General features: G+C 43.2%; 1 protein-coding gene across 7 annotated transcripts in view; it reads right to left on the bottom strand.

Moving 5' to 3' along the window:
• The window catches only part of SNRK (SNF related kinase), a 66,215-nt gene extending 56,309 nt beyond the window's left edge, over positions 1-9,906 (bottom strand). For 2 of the 7 annotated variants that reach the window (XM_070776182.1, XM_070776186.1), the window contains exon 1: positions 9,778-9,905. Coding sequence is in view for 1 of the 7 variants with exons in the window: in XM_070776181.1 (XP_070632282.1) it covers positions 6,585-6,634; positions 9,778-9,867 (140 nt within the window). In the remaining 6 variants the exon portion in view is untranslated. Of the gene's footprint in view, positions 1-4,631; positions 4,712-6,584; positions 6,635-9,647; positions 9,734-9,777 lie in introns of those variants that run through there. The other 5 variants (XM_070776181.1, XM_070776183.1, XM_070776187.1 and 2 more) reach the window with 5 other exon arrangements.
• Between the last annotated feature and the right edge of the window lie 12,008 nt (positions 9,907-21,914).

Raw genomic sequence — 21,914 nt, 5'->3', positions numbered from 1 at the left:
GAGGAACTAACGCACGTTTCACGAAAATTGCTGCCCTGATCTCACTGCTAACATTTCAAAGACACCTTGAACAGAAACAGTATAGGTCGAAAAGAAGGCAGTAGACTCAGTCCTCCAGGAATATCAGTCACCTCCAAGTCAAACAGAAACGAAATCCCAGTGGCAGTCACTGTTGCTGTTCTTTTCATCCAAAGTAGACAGTACTCCGCAATTTTGGACTGGTACTCTTCCTGGGCATAATTAACATAGGCTATAAGGCAAGGATGAAGCAACCAGGGTCATCCAGCGGTTAGGATCTGGCACTTCCGATGCAGGGGGCCTGGGTTCAATCTCTGCTCTGGGAACTAAGAACCCACATGTCTCACAGCATGGCCAAAAAAAGAAAAAAGAAGAAGCAACCATCACAAACAAGTCAACAGGTCCCAAGTTATGGAAGAATCTAGAGTTCTTCACTGGACTGGGTGACTATTACTATGTGGGTATCACAATCAGCCTGTAGCCACTGGATGGAATCAAGACAGAAACTGCAAATTAGAAGCTTTCAATCATTTATTATGAGAAATGGCCCGATTGGCAAAAACGTACCTCCAAATGTCTAATAAAGCATTTGCCAAGGGAAGGTAAAGTAACTGTTTACTAAAGTATGTCCTCAAAGTTTTCTTCCTGGCAGTCAATTTTAATGGACTCAGGGCCACTGGAGGTAACCAGGAACGCCAGGCTGAAAAGTCTGCTCTAGTCTCTCAAGTCAGCGACTGGGTTGCCAATGCAGATCTATCCCTTAAAGTGCTGGTTTAAGAAATCTTTATTTTCCCTAAATAGAGCAAGCTATATTCCAGGGATTTGAATGAAAGGAGGAGTCAGACAATCTATTAACTGATGGAAAGTAGCACTTAGCGTTTGTAGAGAGAAAGGGGTTAACATCCAAGCCACAAAACCTTGACCAGCAGCACAGCTAATAAGTTCAAATTCTTCAACAGAACTGCCTCTCGTTAAAGTGATGAAAAATGCTAGGCATGTCACCATTTCTACCTGAGGGTAAATGAGTCTTTAAAAATTAGTATGGTGACAGCTCTGGTATAAAGTGCCCACATAATAAATAATGATTTAAGCACAAGTTAGCATCCAGAAATTATTCCAAAATAAATAAAGCTAACCCACAATTGCTCCTTTGCCAGGAAAACAGAATGTAAGGTGGAATCTATGGAGCATTTAAAAAATTTAATCTAAATCTCTCTTCCAGAGCTTTTATTAATACTGTCAAAATTCATTTTAACTCCGTATCATCTTTTTTATACCCCCTGCTGCTGATGTGACAAAGATGGTCATGAAAAAGTGCTCAAAAAAGAATGTCAGAAAAGAAAAAAAAAAACTAATCCATGAACAAAAATATCGGCACCTAATATTTCACTGATTTTGACTTAAAAGGCAGAAGCATTTGGGAATTTTCTCATACTGCTGGCACCACAGATTACTTTTCTGAAAAGCAATTTGGCAATACCTGTATTAAAAGCCTTAAAATAATTAATATCCTTGATTTAATAATCTTACTAATAGATTTATGTCTTAAAGAAACAGACAAATACCTAGTCACAACGTTCAGGGACATTTATATTTGAAAAAAAAAAAAGATCAGAAATAACCAAAAGGTCTACAGTAAGAAAATGGTACACCTAACACAACACTCTGCTGGTATATTTTGAATCTATTCAATCTCATGGGAAATTGTCACAATAAAATGTTAAGTAAAATTCACACACTCAATTTCATGGCACGGGATTCCAGATTTTTTTAAAACATATAATCTGTCTGCATATATACTTTTAAAAAAATGTTAAAATTACAGCTTTTTTTTCTCTTTATACTTTTCTGTTCTTTTCAAATTTTTAGCAGTGAATATGTGCTGCCTTTATAACCTAGGAAAGGCAGAGGTTACTAAAATTTTGAATTTCTGTACATAATTATTCATTCAATTTACTTTTCAACTGACACCAATGAAATAAACCAACTTCCCTGAAATATATATATTTATATAATCTTAATAAACAGACATACTCAATGAAATATTCTGCCTCCTTTGAGGGACAAAGTATGCAACTCCTTCAGGCTAAGGAAGGAACACTGAGTCTAATTTTTTATTAGCAAATATTTCAGCCCTAATTGTGGGGGATAAATTGCGGGGGACAATACAGTCCCCTAATCCTTGAGAATCTTACAAATAAGTTATCTACACATAAAAAGATAATTATACGAGATGGTTGGATGGCATCACCATCTCAATAGACATGAGTCTGAGCAAACTGAGGGAGGCAGTGATGGCCAGGGAAGCCTGGCGTGCTGCAGTCCATGGGGTTGCAAAGAGTTGGACATGACTTAGTGACTTAGAAAACTTGGGCAAGTTATGTCAAAGGAAGAGCAAAGGATACTAAAGGCAGGACACCCAAGGATGGGGCAGCCCAAAGATCAGGCCTTAGCCCTCACAAGGAGCAGTGGGACACCCTTTCTGGAAACACGAGAAATGGACAGCAGAGTACACGTGGTGGGGTGGGTGAAGTCAGGCCAGCGGGCAGAAGTGAGATTATAAATATAACAGGGTTAGGAAGGCTGATCCTGAAAGCTACCTAGCGCTTCACCATTTAGGGAACTGTGATGAACTCTCAGTCTCTCAACATCAATGGAAAACTTGCTAGACTAAATTCACCACAGTCCCTTCCAACTGTACTTTAGATTAATTCAAGTGTCATCAAAGAATTAAAAATGCACAGAAGGAGCTTCACATCACAGAGCTGATGTGAGGCCTCAAAAGGAAGGAAAATTCTAGGTTTTTAACATGAAAGCAACAGAAGAATAAGGTCATTAGAAAATTTAGACCAATTATAAAAGTTCACTGTTCACCTTAAGATTCCATAAAATATCGATTTTTGTTTTGACTTACTGGATTCTCTCATTACCCATACTACTTTCCTAAAAACCTACTAACTTATAACTAAACAGGTTTACAGGTTTATATAGAAATGAGTCTTATAGCAAAACCACAGTTGACATTTCTTTTCATTGTCTCATTTCAAGTTTTAACAATATCTTTCACTGCCACAACTGCCCATCTGAGAAGTTTACTTTTGTTTTAATGCAGGTTTCAAAAAGTAAACAATTAAAAAAAAAGAATAAACAATTTAACTACTGGGAATCTATGTATGCACTGAATTCTTTACATCTGTTCTATAGTTTATTCCTTACCATCAGGAATGTGATGGAAGTATCACACCCAATCTATGGAACAGAAAGGAAGGCCAAACAGGATCAAGTCTTCTATGCCACAGTCCTACGTCCAGGTAAGGGCTGCCAGAGCTGACTCCTGAGCCCTGTATTTTTTCCTGCAATAATACAATGCCTCCCCACTTTGATCTGGGCCTTTCTAATTCCCAGGAAAACAGCAGCACTAAAATAAATCTATTCTGACAATTCTGCTTTTCCTCCAATTCTGACGCGCCATGCCGAGTTACCTGATCCAGCCATCAACTAACAAGAGCGACACCAAGGACTCACCTAATAAACATTATTAACAAACAGTTCCGCTAAAAACTTTTTGAAATGTTTAGAAACTACACTTTGAGAAAGGAAACAACAGGCAAATAACCATTCAAAAGACAGACTGAGAATTACTGGTCATCTAAAAATGCAATGGCACCTCGGGAAAAACTTCCATCTTTACAGTTTGTATACTATTTTGTTATGGCAAGATTTCTCCCCGATGGCACAGAACAGTCAACACCAAGCAAATCATTTAAGTACAATTTAAGAAGGCTCTATTTTCTGCTTTAAAAAATTTATCCTTAACCAAACTGCAATTTTAATGTACTTTGCAAATTACATTCTCTCCATTTGTTTCTAACAAAGCATTTTCCTTCATAAGAGGATTAGCAAATACTCATAAAGGAGGAGAACAAAGGATCAGATCATGCCTTGAAACACTAGATTGAGTATTGTCATTCTACATGTCTTCCGTAGTACTCGTAATACTTTATACCAATAAAAAGAATTGTTTAACCTGCAGAAAATGAGATAGAACACAAAGCAGAACTCTTAAATTCAATTGCTTAACTTTCGTCCACTATTAAAAAAAATTATTGTGCAATATTTGGACTATTTAAGAGACCCATAAATATGGCGCACTCTAAGCTTCATAATTTTGGACTATTTAAGAGACCCATAAATATGGCACACTCTAAGCTTCATAATCTATCCAATGAATATTTGTTAGTATAGTGTCCTAGATCTAAAATGAACTTTACCTACATACATTATACTGAGTGAAACCTACATTACCTAAAGTGTACTCTCCTTAATACAAAAGAACCAACGTGTCTAAATATTAAACCCACTTAAATATACTATTTAAACATTTCCCCTACCTATGCAATATGAAAATAATATAATGACCTAAGAGATAAGCCTGTACATAGAAGGGGAGGGAACATCAGAGAAGAGCTGGGACAGCAACCTAAGCGTCACATTTCAAAGTGACACAGAGCCAAATTTTCTCGTTGTCTAAACCACAGAGATGCACATTAAAAATTATCAAAATTCATTTACTCAGCAAATATGAGGAGCAGCATCATAGCATAAACGAGTACCATAGGATCTGGAGCCCAGGGAGATACTCCGCTTCTGTCAACAGGCACGTCTTTGTCTATAACACAAAGATAAGCACCACCTGGGACAATTATGAAGGCAAAAGGCGATAATACACATCAGCAATGTGTCAGTGGGATTAAAATCACCCCAGATTCCCCCCCCCCCCAGCTTTTCACAACTGGCTTCCCTTTCAGAGAGCTTGACATCTGAGAGGAGTTGTATACTTAGTTCCCCATCTTACTCCGACATCCTTATCCTCACCCTTCTCTGGCCCAGAACACCACCCCTCCAGGCCTGTACTGGACACAACAGGAAGGCCACTGCCCTACACTGCTTACACCTCTCACAGGGACAGGAAGGCTGGAAGAGGGGTTCTTTCCCCTAAATCTGCCTTTGGGAGCTCACAGGAGGCATCTCAGAGAAATTATTTTGTTTAAGCTAAGAACTGAAATTGGCTGAGGTGGAAAAGTGGCCTTAGTGTGACTGGGACAGTAACACGCACAGGGTATGAGATAAGGGGAGAGAGAGGCAGGGAAGGACCGGACTCCCGAAGGTCCTTGTGTCCCATGCATATGAGCGGATGCTGCTCACACCTGGCCAGCCATGCTTCAGGGCCAGCACACAGGCCACCATCCAGGCCACTGCCTCTCCCTGCCCTGCTATACTCCTGCACACCAGCTCCTGTGCCCTCTCACAGCACTATGCCCTCTTCCATCATGGCCTGTGTCACAGTTGTGGTTACAGAATTATTTCTGTGATTATGTGATTAATAATCTGTAACCCCCACTAGACTACACGATAAATTCAGCCTGTGTAAGACACATGTCTGCTTTATTCAGCTCTGCATCCCTGGGCCCGCCGAGTATAGCATCTGCCTGAAATATATAGATACACTTTATTAAGTGAACAAATGAAAGCTGGCACTAAGAAGCCAAAGAAGAATCCTGAGCACGGGAATGGCAATCAGAGATGACAGCTGAACAAACCACTCTGGTAGCAAAGTGAAGATCAGATTGGAAGGGCAAGACTAGAGCCTGAACACAGGTGATGAGACTAGTGAAAAATGCCTCCAGAAAAATGATTAAAGACTTAAAAGTCAGGGCAGCCTGAATCTGGGCAGTGGTGAGGAGGATGGAATGGAGGAGACGCGCTTAGGAGGCAGAATCCAATTTTAGTATATGTGCTGCCGAAGCGAGCACGAGGAGGCAGAATCCAGAAACTCAATGCACAGGGGGCAAAGCAAAGACGGGAATCTGGAATGACTCTAGTGGAGAGTGCTAGCAGGTGGGGCATTGACTCACACCGGGAATACAGGATGGCAACAAACATTCCCTGAGCATCTACCGCTTTCTATTCTAGAGTGGAAGATCTGCCTCTAGCTCTGGGATTCTATGAATGGGAAGCAATTTCTATCCCACCCATTTGGATACAATGGGTATGGTATCCATTAATGGGCAGCAAACTACAGTTCAGGTTTTTCACATTTCTTCACCAGGACATTTCTTGGGCACACTGACTACGTATGAGGCCTAACACTGGTCTGGGGATACAGCAATCAAAGAAGAGGCATCTCTGCCTCCAAGGAGCTGACAGTCTTCTAGGTTTGAGACAGGTAACCGCGTGACAACAACTGAGAAACTGAGGCCAGTTATGCTATGTTTGACCAGTTACATGTCCTGTAACCTACATTTCTGTGATTTCGTAACTTCCATCACATTTCAGGCCCACGTGTAGTTAAGGGATTGCGTGTTTGGACATCCAGACAGACACCCTTCCCACTAATCTTGCTTTGAGCCTGGAGACACTCCAGAACAGAAAGCAACATGGTACATGGGCAGCCAGCGCCCTCCAACTCTGAAGCAACTGCTGTAGTCATGGGGCAGCAGTGTGGGTAAGAGGACACAACCAGTAAGGAGAGGGAGAGAGGCCTGCGTGGTCAGGAAAGAGCCTACCTGAGCGGAGGCCAAACGCTGGAAGTGCCAAAGGAGAATCTCAGAAGGCTCTGGAAGTAACAGCAGAGAAATAAACATTCAGGGAAGGTAGAGCAGGAATCCTCTTTAGTCAGGTTCCTCCCCTTCCACCAGCAAGAAATGGTTTCCCACGGGATGGAAGGCCTCAACCCAAAGCAGATATACAGGAGAACAAGATGAGGAAATGGTCTGCAGTGAGAATAATGCAGCTCCAGATTATCCGGACCAGACAACACATTTTCAGCACTCACTCATGAGGTCATTAAATGAGAGGTTTTATACTGGCCCTTCCCAAACTAAAACAAAATACCCAAACATATCCTCCCCTTCAAACCCAAACCTACTGCCCTTCTTTGCCCCCTTCCTTTCTACAGCCTTAAAAAAAAACAAAAACAGCTGCACTGTCTCTACCTCCTAGGCTTCCTTTCACCCACTTGGATCTAAATCCTTCCTCCACCATCTGACCTTGTCTTTTCAACCTCCCTAAACCCTTGGAGCCCTTTCCCCTTTTCTCTGCCTAGGAACTCTACCTGTCCAAGACTGGTTCAACCATCGCCTTCTCTGTGAGGCATTCCCCAGTCCAATTGCCCAGGGGTGACTCCCTGCCCAGGGGTTTTGCCTCTGCCTCATCACAGCATTTGACCCTACTGTCATTGTTTACCTCCATGTAAATGTAATTCACAAGAGCCTGAAAGACAGGATCTCATTTTTATTCACTTTTCTGTTGCCACCCTCTAACCCAGGGCCCCCAAAGTAGACAAAGGCTCCATGAATAAATGATCAGAAGTTTAGTTTACCTTCAAAACTGCTACAAACCACTCGATTCTTCCACCTAAATTGCTCTAAGAATAGTCTTGCATACACACACACACACACACACACACACACACACACACACACAGGGAAGTATCTATATTCTGAATAATTAGTTTTCTTATAACAGCATCTTGGCTATAAACTCTAAATTTCGGTGGTTAAGCCAACAGCTGGCACGCAGTAAAATCAATTCTTTAGAGTTCCTCATCTATGTTTTTAATTCCTAAAATTCTGACCATGTGGAAAGTGTACCTTTTTCCTGGGCAGTGTAATGAATTCTTAACCTCAGAAAACCTGCTTCAGAGAAGCAACCAAGCCTTATTTATACCAATGCTTAGAACCTGGGCTGCTCAATAGCTCCCCAAATAGTTTTTTTTCCTTCTATTTAGTTTCACTTTCTGTATGAAACACCCATAGTAAAGTTTAGACACACAATATTTCCTGCAACCAGTAGAAATATCTGAAAGCCCTTCAATTTTAATACGGACATTCAAAAGCCTTCATTTTAGGATTATGGGATTACATTTGAACCTTAACAGCCCAATGTATACTTCTGTTCTAGAAAAATAAAAATTATGTAACTTCTCAGTCCTTGTATATTTTCTACAACGGATCTTACTGCAATAATACAGAAAAACTTACTCAGAAGAGCAGAGGAAAAAAAAAAAAAAATACAGTGAAAGTAACTTTTCTATACTAAAGAAAACAATTAAAAAAAAAAACAAAACTGAAAATTTAAAAAAAAACAGAAAGGTGGCAAAGTTCCCTGCCAGGAAAACCTTAAAGATGGAGAAATAAGAAAAGTTAACTCAATGCACCTGACTTTCAATTACCATACTGCTTCAGTAAGTGACTTGACTCAATAAGTGACCTTGGGAATGTCATTTCTCTCATTTTTAGTTCTGTAGAATGGGAATGTCATCTGTTTTCCTACTAGAGACAATTGGTCGAATAAAAGAACGTGATTTTTTTTTTTTTTTTTTTTAAAGAAACTTGTCTAATTAGTTTGCTTTAATCACCACTAGTACAGTACATTCCTCTTCAGGAATCCAATTCCAAGAAAAATATTTAAGCAGACGTTGAGGACAGATTTCCTTAAGGGAATGATTTTATAAATCTGGAGAGCAATGTAACAAGATTATAAATTAACAAACTGATTACATAAGCCTTGACAACCTCAGGCTTTAAAGTACACTGATACACATTCTGATAAATTAGACTGATTTGGGACTAGCGCCTCAACCCCATACAAGGAACCCAAACTGAGGCAGCTGGTGTTTGATAGGAATCAGGTGGAATCTGATCAAGACGCGGAACATTTGCAGTTCCATTACCTGCTAGCCACGCTTCACCTTTCACCATAAAACGTGAAACGCATTAAGTCAGCTTTACCACCTGCTCCTAAGATTGTGAAAATGTACTCAATTAAATGGAACAGGGGAAAGTAACTAGATAGTGTGAAAAATCCTATACCCTTAGACGTCCAGAAGCTGAAGAACCCTACTGCTAAATCCCCCCTCACCCCTCCAAATACTGGACTTGAACCGAACTCACTATACAGCTACCGAATTTTACCTGACCCAAGTGTTAAGAACAGCACAGCTCCAGGAACCCTACTCAGGATAAAAGGCTGTCACTTTCCTGGATCCCAAGTCCAAGCAAACGGAAGGAAGGGTTTTGTAAAACGGTCCAGAAAGGAATCAACAGGCGATGACTACGGAAAAGAACGGAGGTTTTCCAATCTGAAAAATTCTAGCTGTCCCTCGGGAACGGCACTGCTCCTCCTTCCTTACCCCGATGCCCTTTCTCTACAGACAACAATATCCCCATTCTATTGTACGGCTGCAGTTTTAGCAAGAAATCCCCTTGCTGCGCCAGATCTCCAGATTCCTTTGAAAAAGGAAAACACCTTTAGTGAAGAAAACACCGTACGAGAGAACCTGGGCGCGGGGATCCGCGGGCGCCGCACTCGGCCAGCTCCGGGGCGGGGCACGGGGATGCGGGCACCTCCCGAGGTGCCGCAATCCCGCCGCGGCCGCAAGGGCAGGGCCTCGGGGAGCCCGTGGCCGGCCGCCGCAATGCCCGCTCCCGTGCGGGCCCCGCCGCCGCCCGCTGCCTGCCTCCAGGCCATCAGGCCGCACCGCCGCCGCGCGGAGTCCGGGCCGCCGCAGCCCGGGGCCCGCGTCCTCCCCGGCCCGCGACGCGGGGAGCGCGGAGCGCGCAACTTACTTTCCGCCTGCGGCGGGCGCCCCGACCCCGGCGCCCAGCCCGGCAACCGCTGAGGCCACTCGGCGGCGGAGGCCAGCCCGTCCCCCGCCCACGGCCGCCGCTCCCGGGTGCACTGCGTGCTCGCCCCTACCTCAGCAAGCAGGCGGGCTTCCGTCCGCAGCGGCCGCGGCGCCGACAACTCCCTCCCGGCCGCCGAATCCCCGCACCCAGCACTAATCATAATACCAAGCGGGCAGCCGGCCGCAGGGAGGGGGTGGGGGACCGAGATGCGCCTGCGCGGGACGCGCGTCATTGTGACGCAGGCGCCGGGGCGGGGCCGCGGCGAGGGCGGGGCGGGGCGCACCTGCGGGCTTCGGCGCGCGAGCTGCTGCAGGGCAACCTGGCAGCGCCTCGACCCCAGCGAGTCTGGGCTGCGGCTGGCGGTAGGAAGCGGGCGAGGCGCCCAAGCAAGAGCAAGCTGATGAAGGAGGAAGCACTAGGGACACGGGACAATGGCCCAGAAAAGTAGCCGAGCCGTGGCGGAAATCGGAGGGAAGGGACCGGGTCCTCACGGGACTCTGCGTCTTGGGGCGGGGGTCTGACGGCACCAGGCACTTCACCCTTCTAAAGGCTCACCCCCATCCCCGGCCCAGGTTTAAACAAACAGCGGGAAAAAAATACACGTTCACAAATATAAGTACATATTTTTTTTCTCTACAGTTTCTTCTCTCTGGGAACCCAATTAGAAGGAATTGTGTTGATTTTGTGCTATTTTTAAAAAAGAGAAAAGCCCAGCATCTGAACCCAGCGCTGGCTTTAAAGGTCAGCAGGAGACCCTTGCCTGGCCAGGCTGCCTCCACAGGAAAAGCGTGAAAAGGCGAAAGGTCGTGAGAAGTATTAAGACATGTGAAGTCAGGGACTCAGAACATGCCAGGCATTAACTATGCCCCGGATGGCTCAGCGCCATGGTCACTAGGCAGGAGGCTCCCAAATGGAGCTTAGCGATGGCCAGAGTGGAGAGTTTGGGAGGGTGAGAGAGAGGGGCAGGCGCTCCCATCTCCCATCCTTGGAAGCCTGGCGCGCCATGGAGATCAGCTTCCCTTGCTTTCTGGAAATAAGTGACACGCCAGATGTCAGATTGTCCAACCTGCTTTTCCATTTCGGATTCTCCCAGCCCTGCACCCCTCCCCCAAGAGAGGACCCCAGGCAAAAAAGGGCACAAACTGCGGCGTGGAGGGCGGGGGAGGGGGTGCGCTGCTTAGATGTTCCAAATGTGATTAGATCGACTGGAGGGAAAAAAGAAATCTAGATGGCTTGAGCAATTGTCTTTGCTGACCTGCAAACGTCAGAAGCCTGTTTTTTCAGACTGTCTCCTGGGCATCTACTTTGCATGTCTGAAGATGACTGGAAAGCAAGAGTGGATTGTTGGGAGGTACAAACACTCAGGGTAATAACGGAAGTTAAGGGGGCTTCCCAGGTGGCACTAGTGCTAAAGAACCCGCCTGCCAATGCAGGAGACGCAGTACAGGAAGAGACGCAGGTTCGATCCCTGGGTCAGGAAGGGAGAAGGGAATGGCCACCCACTCCAGTACCCTTGCCTGGAGAATCCCATGGACAGAGGGCTACAGTCCATGGGGTTGCACAGAGGGGAATGGACTCTGCTCTGTGATGACATAAATGTGAAGGAAATCCAAAAAGAGGGAATATATGTATAAATATAGCTGATTCACTTTGCTTTTTAGCAGAAAACACTGTAAACCAATTATACTCCCAATTTTTTTTAAAAAAAGCAAAAATAAAATAATTAGAACAGTCTTGCTATATAAAAAGTATCTAATAAAGGCTTTTTTTTTTTTTAAGTGGGGGCGGGGGGTGGGTTAAAGGAGGGCTCCAAGTTACCCTAACACTCTGGCATGGGGTGATGTCACTGGCTGGGAAAGCCTTGGGCTATGGGCCTCTGCCCCTCAGGGCTGAGTCGAGGCCCCAACTCTGGGATAACACTGGCTTACAAAGACCTTCAAAGAATCATCTCACTTTGACACACATTCTAACTCTAGCAGTATGTTCAGCAGGAGCTTATGGAATTCATTCCTTTGTTGCTGGAAAACAGTGGCGAGGCCTTGCACTTTTCTCCTTAGGGAGGTATCACTATTCAGGGAACCCCATAGCCAAGTAAAGGGTAAAAAAATACCATTCTAATGGTCTCCCAAGGGAATTCCAGTGGTTGAAGACCTCCACCACCAGGTCTGTAGCCCCTGAAATAGAACAGTCATCACAAAACAATGTCTTAATAGATAAGCCCTTGGAAAATATGTAACTCAGGTTTTGAATAAATTCTATACAGAAAATGAGACACAAGAATAGAAAAACAATAAATAAAAAACAATACCTTGGTTTAAATAAAGTGGGCTTGAATTCTCTTCCAGAGAAAGGGCTGCAGTCCTGGCCACGTGGTGAATCATTTATTCATCTCCAGTGTTTCTTGGGAAGCTGGAGTGCTGCTGGCAAGAACATGACCCATTTTCAGTGCCACACCATCAATGTGGAAACATGATCTGATTATGCTTAGGCAATATTTTTAAATATTCAAGTATAAATTAATATATGATTACTTAACTTTGAATTTAAGCAAATGTGTTCATTGTTAATGAGAACCCCCTTCTTCAGTCTGCCCTGGGGCTTTCTCTAACCCAGACTGCTTTTTTAATGTTAGGTCTTTTTATGGACCTGTAAGAAGCTTTAATTAGATACACAGCACTCCACACAAATGACAAGATGGAGCACGCGGGCTTGGATTACACTCTCTGTGATTCAGATCTCCGAAATAACATAATGCCACTGATTTAGGGAAGTTGCTGTTTATTGGAAGGCAACCAGGGAGATGCTACAAATTAGGTTAAGATGTGAAAAGCAAGCCGATTCATGAAAAGAACTGCCATTTTCATCTTGGGACTACCCCCCAAAGCAGCATGTATAACAAGGTTATATCATCTCTAGATATTGTTAATTTTCATAATATAAAAGCATTTCAAATATATTGAAAACAGAGACTGAGGATTCACGTATGGTTCAGTTTTGAGTTGTGACATTTAATTTTATGATTTCCTTTTGCGTATTTAATTAGTCATTTTGTACATTGATACTTGGGCATGTCTGAATCCTGGCTTCATTCCAGTAGGACCAAAATAATACTTCACTGGAATGGCCTGAAGAGTTTCTCAAAGAGTTTCCCTCACTACCCACTTGGCATCCGTTAGCATCCCTAATTCTTTTAGCTCAGATGTTTGTTAAGGCCTGTGCATATGTGTGCGTGCGTGTGTGTGTGTGTGCATGTGTAATATATTCTTGACAGTTGCAAGGAAGGACAGAAAATGCCAGCCCTTAATTCTGCTTCTTTGCAACCTGTGAACCAGGAAACACGGCAGACACTGCGTGGCATTGACCACCTGCCCCACCACTAAGAGTTATATGCCCTTGTGGGCAGACCGCTTAACTTTCCATCTGTTTCCTCTGTAAAATGGGAAAGATGGTGATGATAATGATACCTTTCTTATAAGGTATGTGTAAGGCAGCTGTTCTCCAAGTGTGCCTCCTGGACCAGCAGCAGCAGCTTCTCCTGGTAACTAGACTGAAATGCAAATTCTCCAGCTCTACTCCAGACCTCCTAAATTAGAAACTTGGTGGTTTCTCTGTTTTAAGAAGACTTCCAAGTGAATCTGACACAGGTGAGAGTCTGAGAACCACTATAGATGGGATTAAGGGGGTTTATGTTAGTTGTCCAGTCATGTCCAACTCTTTGAGATACCATGGACTGTAGCCCGCCAGGCTCCTCTCTCCGTGGAATTCTCCAGGCAAGAATACTGGAGGATCTTCCCAACCTAGGGATCAAACCCAGGTCTCCTGCATTGCAGGCAGATTCTTTTACTGTCTGAGCCACCAGGGAAGTATTAAAATAGTGCTGGCACATGGTAAGTAGTATATTAGTGGATTTTTTTTTTTTAATTAGTGCAATATGATGTTGCCAAGATACAGTTTAATTCAGGCCACAGGAAGGATGCCCATATTCCTCCAACAAATAAATTCTTAATGCTTAATCTTTTGTCCAAAGACTTTTAACACTGCCTGCCAAACACTTCATGATCTGGCCCCTGCCTTCCTTTCCTGCTCTTTATCTCCAAGTAAACTGTATCTGCAACCTTCCCAGTTTTCAAAAGGGAATTTCTTTCTCATACCTCCAAGCCTTTGCCCATTCTGTTCCCTCTACCTGGAAATGTCAGCCACCCCTTTTCTCCACTCCCTATACCTGGCAATCTCCTGAATCTTCCTACTTACCTTCAAAACCTCAAGTGTCCAGGCTCATCTGTGGCACCCCCAATCCTGCCCAGTCAGAGCCAGGCCTTCTCTGAACCCATACCTCCTTGCACATAAATATTTATTATAGGTTTCATAACTGTTAACTGTTCCATTTTCTCCCTTTGGCTCTTAAACTCCTGGAGGACAAGGATTTCATTTTATTCAAATTTCTATTCATGCAGCTTAGCAATAATGTAGCAAGTAGGCAGCCCAAGTGCTTAAACTTGGGGCATTTTTTTTTTCAGAACATTGTTTTTGGTTTTTTGTGTGGGGGGCTGTATCTTGTGGAATATTAGTTCCCCAACCAGGAATTGAACCCAGGCCATTAGCAGTGATGGAGAAGGCAATGGCACCCCACTTCAGTACTCTTGCCTGGAAAATCCCATGGACGGAGGCGCCTGGTAGGCTGCAGTCCATGGGGTCGCTAAGAGTCAGACACAACCGAGCGACTTCCCTTTCACTTTTCACTTTCATGCACTGGAGAAGGAAATGGCAACCCACTCCAGTGTTCTTGCTGGAGAATCCCAGGGATGGGGTAGCCTGGTGGGCTGCCGTCTATGGGGTGGCACAGAGTCGGACACGACTGAAGTGACTTAGCAGCAGTAGCAGCAGTAGCAGTGAAACCGCAGAGTCTTAATTACTGGACCACCAAGGAATTCCCAAAAACATTTTAAAATTGGAAGATTTAATTTTTTAAATAGTTTTACTGAAGTATGATCTGCATACTATAAACCTCACCATTAATACATGGTTATTCAATGTGTGTGTGTGTGTGTGTGCATGCTCAGTTGCTCAGTTCAGTTCAGTTGCTCAGTTGTGTCCAGCTCTTTGTGACCCCATGGACTGCAGCACACCAGGCTTCCCTGTCCATCGCCAACTCCTGGAGCCTCCTCGATCTCATGTCTATTGGTCGGTGATGCCATCCAACCACCTCATCCTCTGTCATCCCCTTCTCCTCCTGCCCTCAATCTTTCCCAGCATCGGGGTCTTTTCCAATGAGACAGTTCTTCACATCACATGGCCAAAGTATTGGAGTTTCAGCTTCAGCATCAGTCCTTCCAATGAATATTCAGGACTGATTTCCTTTAGGATGGACTGGTTGGATCTCCTTGCAGTACAAGGGACTCTCAGGAGTCTTTTCCAACACCACAGTTCAAAAGCATCAGTTCTTCAGTGCTCAACTTTATGGTCCAACTCTCACATCCATACATGACTACTGGAAAAACCATAGCTTTGACTAGACGGATCTTTGTTGGCCAAGTAATGTTTCTGCTTTTTAATATGCTGTCTCGGTTCATCATAACTTTTCTTCCAAGGAGCAAGCATCTTTTAACTTCATGGCTGCAATTACCATCTGCGGTGATTTTGGAGCCCAAGGAAATAAAATGTCACTGTTTCCATTATTTCCCCATCTATTTGCCATGAAGTGATGGGACCGGATGCCATGATCTTCATTTTCTGAATGTTAAGGTTTAAGCCAACTTTTTCATTCTCCTCTTTCATTTTCATCAAGAGGCTCATTAGTTATTCTTTGCTTTCTGCCATAAGGGTGGTGTCACCTGCATATCTGAGGTTATTGATATTTCTCCCAGAAATCTTGATTCCAGCTTGTGCTTCAGCCAGCCCAGCATTTCTCATGATGTACTCTGCATAGAAGTTAAATAAGCAGGGTGACAATATACAGCCTTGACGTACTCCTTTCCCGATTTGGAACCAGTCTGTTGTTCCATGTCCAGTTCTAACTGTTGCTTCTTGACCTGCATACAGATTTCTCAGGAGGCAGGTCAGGTGGTCTGGTATTCCCATCTCTTGAAGAATTTTCCACAGTTTGCTGTGATCCACACAGTCAAAGGCTCTGGAATAGTCAATAAAGCAGAAGTAGACGTTTTTTCTGGAATTCTCTTGCTTTTTAGATGATCCAATGGATGTTGGATATTTAATCTCTGGTTCCTCTGCCTTTTCTAAATCCAGCTTGAACAAACATCTGGAAGTTCACGGTTCACATACTATTGAAACCTGACTTGGAGAATTTTGAGCATGACAGTTGCTCAGTAGTATCCAAGTCTTTGCAATCCCGTAGACGATAGCCCAGCAGGCTCCTTTGTCCATGGGATTCTCCAGGCAAGAATACCAGAGTGGGTTGCCATTTCCTCCTCCAGGTAATTCAGTGGTTTTTAGTAAATTTAAAAAGTTATGAAACTGTCACCTGATCTGCCCCTGATAGCTTACGGTGAACAATGTCAGATTCGTGATCTCCGAAGAAGATGTAGCTTCCAGACCAGGGACCAGACTTGATCACTCAGGAGCTTTTATGTAGCAGAGTTTTATTAAAATATAAAAGGGGACAAAGAAAGCTTCTGACATAGACATCAGAAGGGGGACAGAGTGCCCCCACTCACTAGTCTTAGCGAGGCCCTATATACTTTTACCAGACCCACTCCCACAACATACACCTAACAATAGAAAGGTCTTACCAGACGCACTCCCACAGTGTACCTCAAGATAACAAGATTAGTCAGAAGGTTCTTGTTAAGGAGAAACATGTCTTCAAGCAAGATAACACTGTTATATTGACTAAGACAAAGCAATGTAGAAAAAAAAAAAATGTTTGTCCTTTTCCCCTTGATGCCCCAGACCCCTTTCTCTTTCTCTAGGGCTCCGGACCCCTTTCTCCTCCTTGGGGACCCTGGACTCCTTATCAACTTACCGAGGAATAGACTCTCTCACCCCAATATTTCCATCACTCCCCAAAAGTTTTCCTCTGTCCATGAGCAGTCAGTCACAATCCAATTTCCATCTCTTGGCCACCAATGATTTGTTTTCCATCTTAGTGGTGTCCGACTCTTTGCGACCCCATGGACTGTGTAGCCCACCAGGCTCCTCCATCCATGGGATTCTCCAGGCAAGAATACTGGAGTGGGTTGTCATTTCCTTCTCTGGGGGATCTTCCTGACCCAGGGATCAAACTGAGGTCTCCCGCATTGTAGGCAGACGCTTTAACCTCTGAGCCACCAAGGAAGCCCTTTCTACAAAGTCACTTAAATGAAATCTCAGTCTTTTGTGTCTGGCTTCTTTCACTGAGCATGTTTATCTATGATGCAGCTATATAAACAGTTAGTTCTTTTTTTTGCTGCTGAATAGTATTCTATTATATACACTGCTGCTGCTGCTGCTAAGTCACTTCAGGCGTGTCCAACTCTGTGCAATCCCATAGACGGCAGCCCATCAGGCTCCGCTGTCCCTGGGATTCTCCAGGCAAGAACACTGGAGTGGGTTGCCATTTCCTTCTCCAATGCATGAAAATGAAAAGTGAAAGTGAAGTTACTCAGTCATGTCCGACTCTTTGTGACTCCATGGACTGCAGCCTACCAGGCTCCTCCATCCATGGGATTCTCCAGGCAAGAGTACTGGAGTGGGGTGCCATTGCCTTCTCCAATTATATACACTAGACCTTCTTTATCCATTTACCAGGTGATGAACATTTCACTTATTTTCAGATTTTTGCTATTATGGATAATGTTGTTGTGAATATTTACCTAAGCTCTTAATGGGGATATGCTGTCATTTTTCTGCTGCTGCTGCTGCTAAGTGGCTTCAGTCGTGTCCGACTCTGTGCGACCCCATAGACAGCAGCCCACCAGGCTCCCCCATCCTTGGGATTCTCCAAGCAAGAACACTAGAGTGGGTTGCCATTTCCTTCTCCAATGCATGAAAGTGAAAAGTGAAAGTGAAGTCGCTCAGCCCACCAGGCTCCTCCATCCATGGGATTTTCCAGGCAAGAGCACTGGAGTTACGTTTAACATTATAAGGAACTAACAAATTGTTTTCTGAAGTGACTGTTCCACATTTTACATTCCCAGCAGCAATGTATGAGGGTTCTTATTTCTCCTCATCTGTACCAACACTTGGCATCATTAGACTTTCAGATGATCTTTATTCTAATAAATGTATAGTGGTATCTCCTGTGATATTGATTTGCATTTCCCTAATGACTAGTGATGTTGATCATCTTTTAATATTATTTTTAGCCACACAAATATCTTCTTTGGTGAAGTATCTATTCAAAACTGTTGCCAATTTTTAACTGGGTCACTTGCCTTATTGAGTTATAAGAATTTTTTATCTATTTCAGATACAGGTCCTTAATAAGATATATGATTTGCAAATATTTTCTCCCAGGCTGCGGCGTGTATTTTCTTCTTTTAAATGATATCTTTGGAAGTGCCAAGATTTTTTACTTCAATGAATTACAATTTAGAAAATTTTTCTTTTATGAATTGTGTTTTTGGTATCATATCTAAGAAATTTTTGCCTGAATCAAAGTCACAAAGATTTTTTCCTGTGGGTTTTTTTCAGGTTTTATAGTTTTCAATTTAACATTTAATCTGTAATTGATTTTGAATTAATTTTTACACATGATATAAATTTTTTAATTTATCTTTTGCATATGGATAGCCAATTGTCCCCAAACCATTTGTTAAAAAGAATATCTTTCCCTAGTTGAATTCCCTTGGTACTTTTGTTCAAAATCAATTTACCACAAACATAAGGATTTTCTAGACTTTCTATTGATTTCCACTGATATATATCTATCATTACACCATTGTAACAGAGTCTTGACAACTATTATTTTATAATAAGTTTTGAAAATGACTGAAACAGTACCCCAACTATGTTGTTCATTTTCAAAATTGTTTTGCTATTCTGGTGTATGGCATTTCCATATAAGTCTTATGGTCAGCTTGTCAATTTCTACCACCAAAAAACTGGTTTTGGACTTTGATTTGAATTGTATATATAATTCAGTTTGGGGAGAGCTGCCATTTTAACAGTAGTGACTCTTTCAATTCATGAAAATGGTATATATCCCATTTAGATCTTTTAAAGTTTAGTGAGCAGTGTTTTACAATCTTTAACTCTCACACATCTTTTGTTATATTACGGTTAAGTATTTTATTCCCTTAAGTGTGCTATATTGTAAATGGCATTGTTCTTCTTCATTTCATTCTTAGATTGTCCATTATCAGTATGTAGAAATACTGGTTTTTGTATCCTCTGACATTCTCATTTATTAGTTTTAATTGGTTTTTAAGATTCACTAGGATTTTCCAGATACAGGATCAAATCATATGCAAACAAACACAGATTTATGTAATATTTCTTCATCTTCAACCTGAATACATTTCCTCTATTTTCCTTATCTGGGCTAGAACATCCAGTATGCTATTAAACAGAAGTATTGAGAATGGACATCCTTGCTTTCTTCTTAAACCTATGGAAGACACCTTTAGATTTATCACTAGTAAGTCTGATGTTTGCTGTAGGTTTTTTTCTTAGACTCTTTTTTACCTGCCTGAAGAAATTCCCTTATATTTGGAGTTTGAGAGTTTTATCATGAATAAGTGTTGAATTCTGACAACTGCTTTTTCTACATATATTAACATGACCAAGTATGTTCTTCCCTTTATTATATTAATATGACATATTGCCTTAATTTTCCAGATGCTAACTCTACCTGGTTAAAAGACGTTTGCTCCTTGGAAGAAAAGCTATGACCAACCTAGACAGCATATTAAAAAGCAGAGACATTACTTTGCTGGCAAAGGTCCATCTAGTCATAGTTATGGTTTTTCCAGTGGTCATGTATGGATGTGAGAGTTGGATCATAAAGAAAGCTGAGCGCCAAAGAATTGATGCTTTTGAACTGTGATGTTTCAGAAGACTTTTGAGAGTCCCTTGGACTGCAAGAAGTTCAAACCAGTCAATCCTAAAGGAAATCAGTCCTGAATATTCATTGGAAGGACTTTTGCTGCAGCTGAAACTCCAATACTTTGGCCACCTGATGTAAAGAGCTGACTCATTAGAGAAGACCCTGATGCTGGGAAAGATTGAAGGCAGGAGGAGAAGCGGACAATAGAAGATGAGATGGTTGGATGGCATCACCGACTCAATGGACATGAATTTGAGCAGGCTCTGACAGATGGTAATGGTCAGGGAAGCCTGGCGTGCTGCAGTCCATGGGATCGCAAAGAGTCAGACACAACTGAGCGACTGAACAAGTTCCCAAGATAAATCTCACTGGGTCATTTTTTGTTACTGGATTTGATTTCTGTGTTTACGCTCACGTTGTACATTTGGCCTCAGTGAACTTGGAAGTAAATACATTCCCAGAGCCTGTAGATAAGAGCTGTGTCCAGCTGACACCTTCATTTAAGCCTGTGAGACACTAAGGCAAGAACCCAGTCGAGTCTACCTGGACTTCTGACTGACACAAGTCTTGAGTTCTAAGCTGCAAAGTTTCTGGTAATCTGTTTCATACCAATAGAAAACTGCAGTCCATGGGGTCGCTAAGAGTCGGACACGGCTGAGTGACTTCCCTTTCACTTTTCCCTTTCATGCACTGGAGAAGGAAATGGCAACCCACTCCAGTGTTCTTGCCTGGAGAATCCCAGGGACGGCAGGGCCTGGTGGGCTGCCATCTATGGGGTCGCACAGAGTTGGACACGACTGAAGCAACTTAGCAGCAGCAATAGAAAACTAATACACCAACTTCATCCAGTTTTCCTCTGCTATAGAAGACCTGCCTCATGGCAGAGTTAATTTTGAAAAAAAAAAATCAAAATAAATGAAGATTTCTGGTTTCTCTTGACAAAATGGGAAGACTGCAATTTGAGATTTGAATTTCTCACATGTCAAACAATCGGCAAGAGCAGAGCAGTGACTCTCCCCATACTCCTTGCTGGCCCGGGTCTGGGTCCTCCAGTCTGTCAGCCCTCACCCTTCACCCTAGGCCTACATCTCCAACTGCATGCCTGGCCCTGGGACATCTGAATCAGTAGCCACCCTGATCAGCACATGCCCAGCCTGTAGTATGTGTTCAGTAATTATCTGTTGAAGGAGTGAATCAAACCCCAAAACAGGCAACATGCAGGGGAATCTGACAGAAGAGCACATAAATGGATATCTGGTACCACTGAATGGACATAAGGCCGAGGGTGCCATAACCTCAGTGCACTCTGGAGGGGTCAAACACGTGGACCCACAGAGCCTGTCCACCTGAAAGAGATTTCCTGGAAATCCCATCAACCTTCACTTATACTGCATTTGCCAAAAGTATATCATATAAACAGTCCTAGTTCCAAAGCAGGTCAGGAAATGTTTTCATCTTGTCCCATGTCACCACAGCCCCAACAAGGATGTCAGGGCTCCAGTAAGAGAAAAGGAGGAATACTGGTTAAGTGACCAGCAGTTTCAACACCCAGATCATACAAAAGAACAAGACCAGCACCTCTGAAGCCCTCTTGTGCCCCTTCCCTGTCAGTGTTTTCCCAAAGAATATCCACTCTTGAAACATAGTGTTTCCTCCTTTTCAGCTTCGTCTAAATAGATTCAGACAAGGAATTCCTGGGTGGCCCAGTGGTTAAGACTCCACACCTTTCCTGCCAAAGGCCCAGGATCCATCCCTGGTCAGGGAACTAAGTTCCCACAAGCCATGTGGCATGGCCGAAATAAATAATGAAATCTAACAAGAGACTTATTAATTAGCCTTGAGGAAACCAAGACTATCAGTGAGGGAATTAATCCACCGCTCCTCCTTGAGTTGGTTCTCATTAATTACTCATCTGCCCTTCAACCATGAACAGTCAGGGAAAATGACCAGTGAGTACACCAAGTAGTCTTTACTGGGGAGAAATGAAAAATATTTAAAAAATCAGACCCACGTGACCACTAAATGTCTGGACACAGAATGGACGGCAATAGTGTTGGCCAGAGAAGGGTCTTCAGGCCCCACTCTCCAGTGTAAGGAGGCCTTCAGCAGGGCAGGTGAGCTGCTCAGAGAGGAGGCAGGATGACCAAGGCAGCAGGACTCTGAGGCTCCAGGAACCAGATCTGTATCAGTCAGTGAGAGTAAGCTCAGTGTCCCCACCTCACCAC

The sequence above is a fragment of the Bos indicus genome, chromosome 22 (assembly GCF_029378745.1).
Source record: "Bos indicus isolate NIAB-ARS_2022 breed Sahiwal x Tharparkar chromosome 22, NIAB-ARS_B.indTharparkar_mat_pri_1.0, whole genome shotgun sequence".
Lineage (NCBI taxonomy): Eukaryota > Metazoa > Chordata > Mammalia > Artiodactyla > Bovidae > Bos > Bos indicus.
Note: the sequence above shows the minus strand (reverse complement) of the source record. Positions and strands in the feature narration are given on the sequence as shown.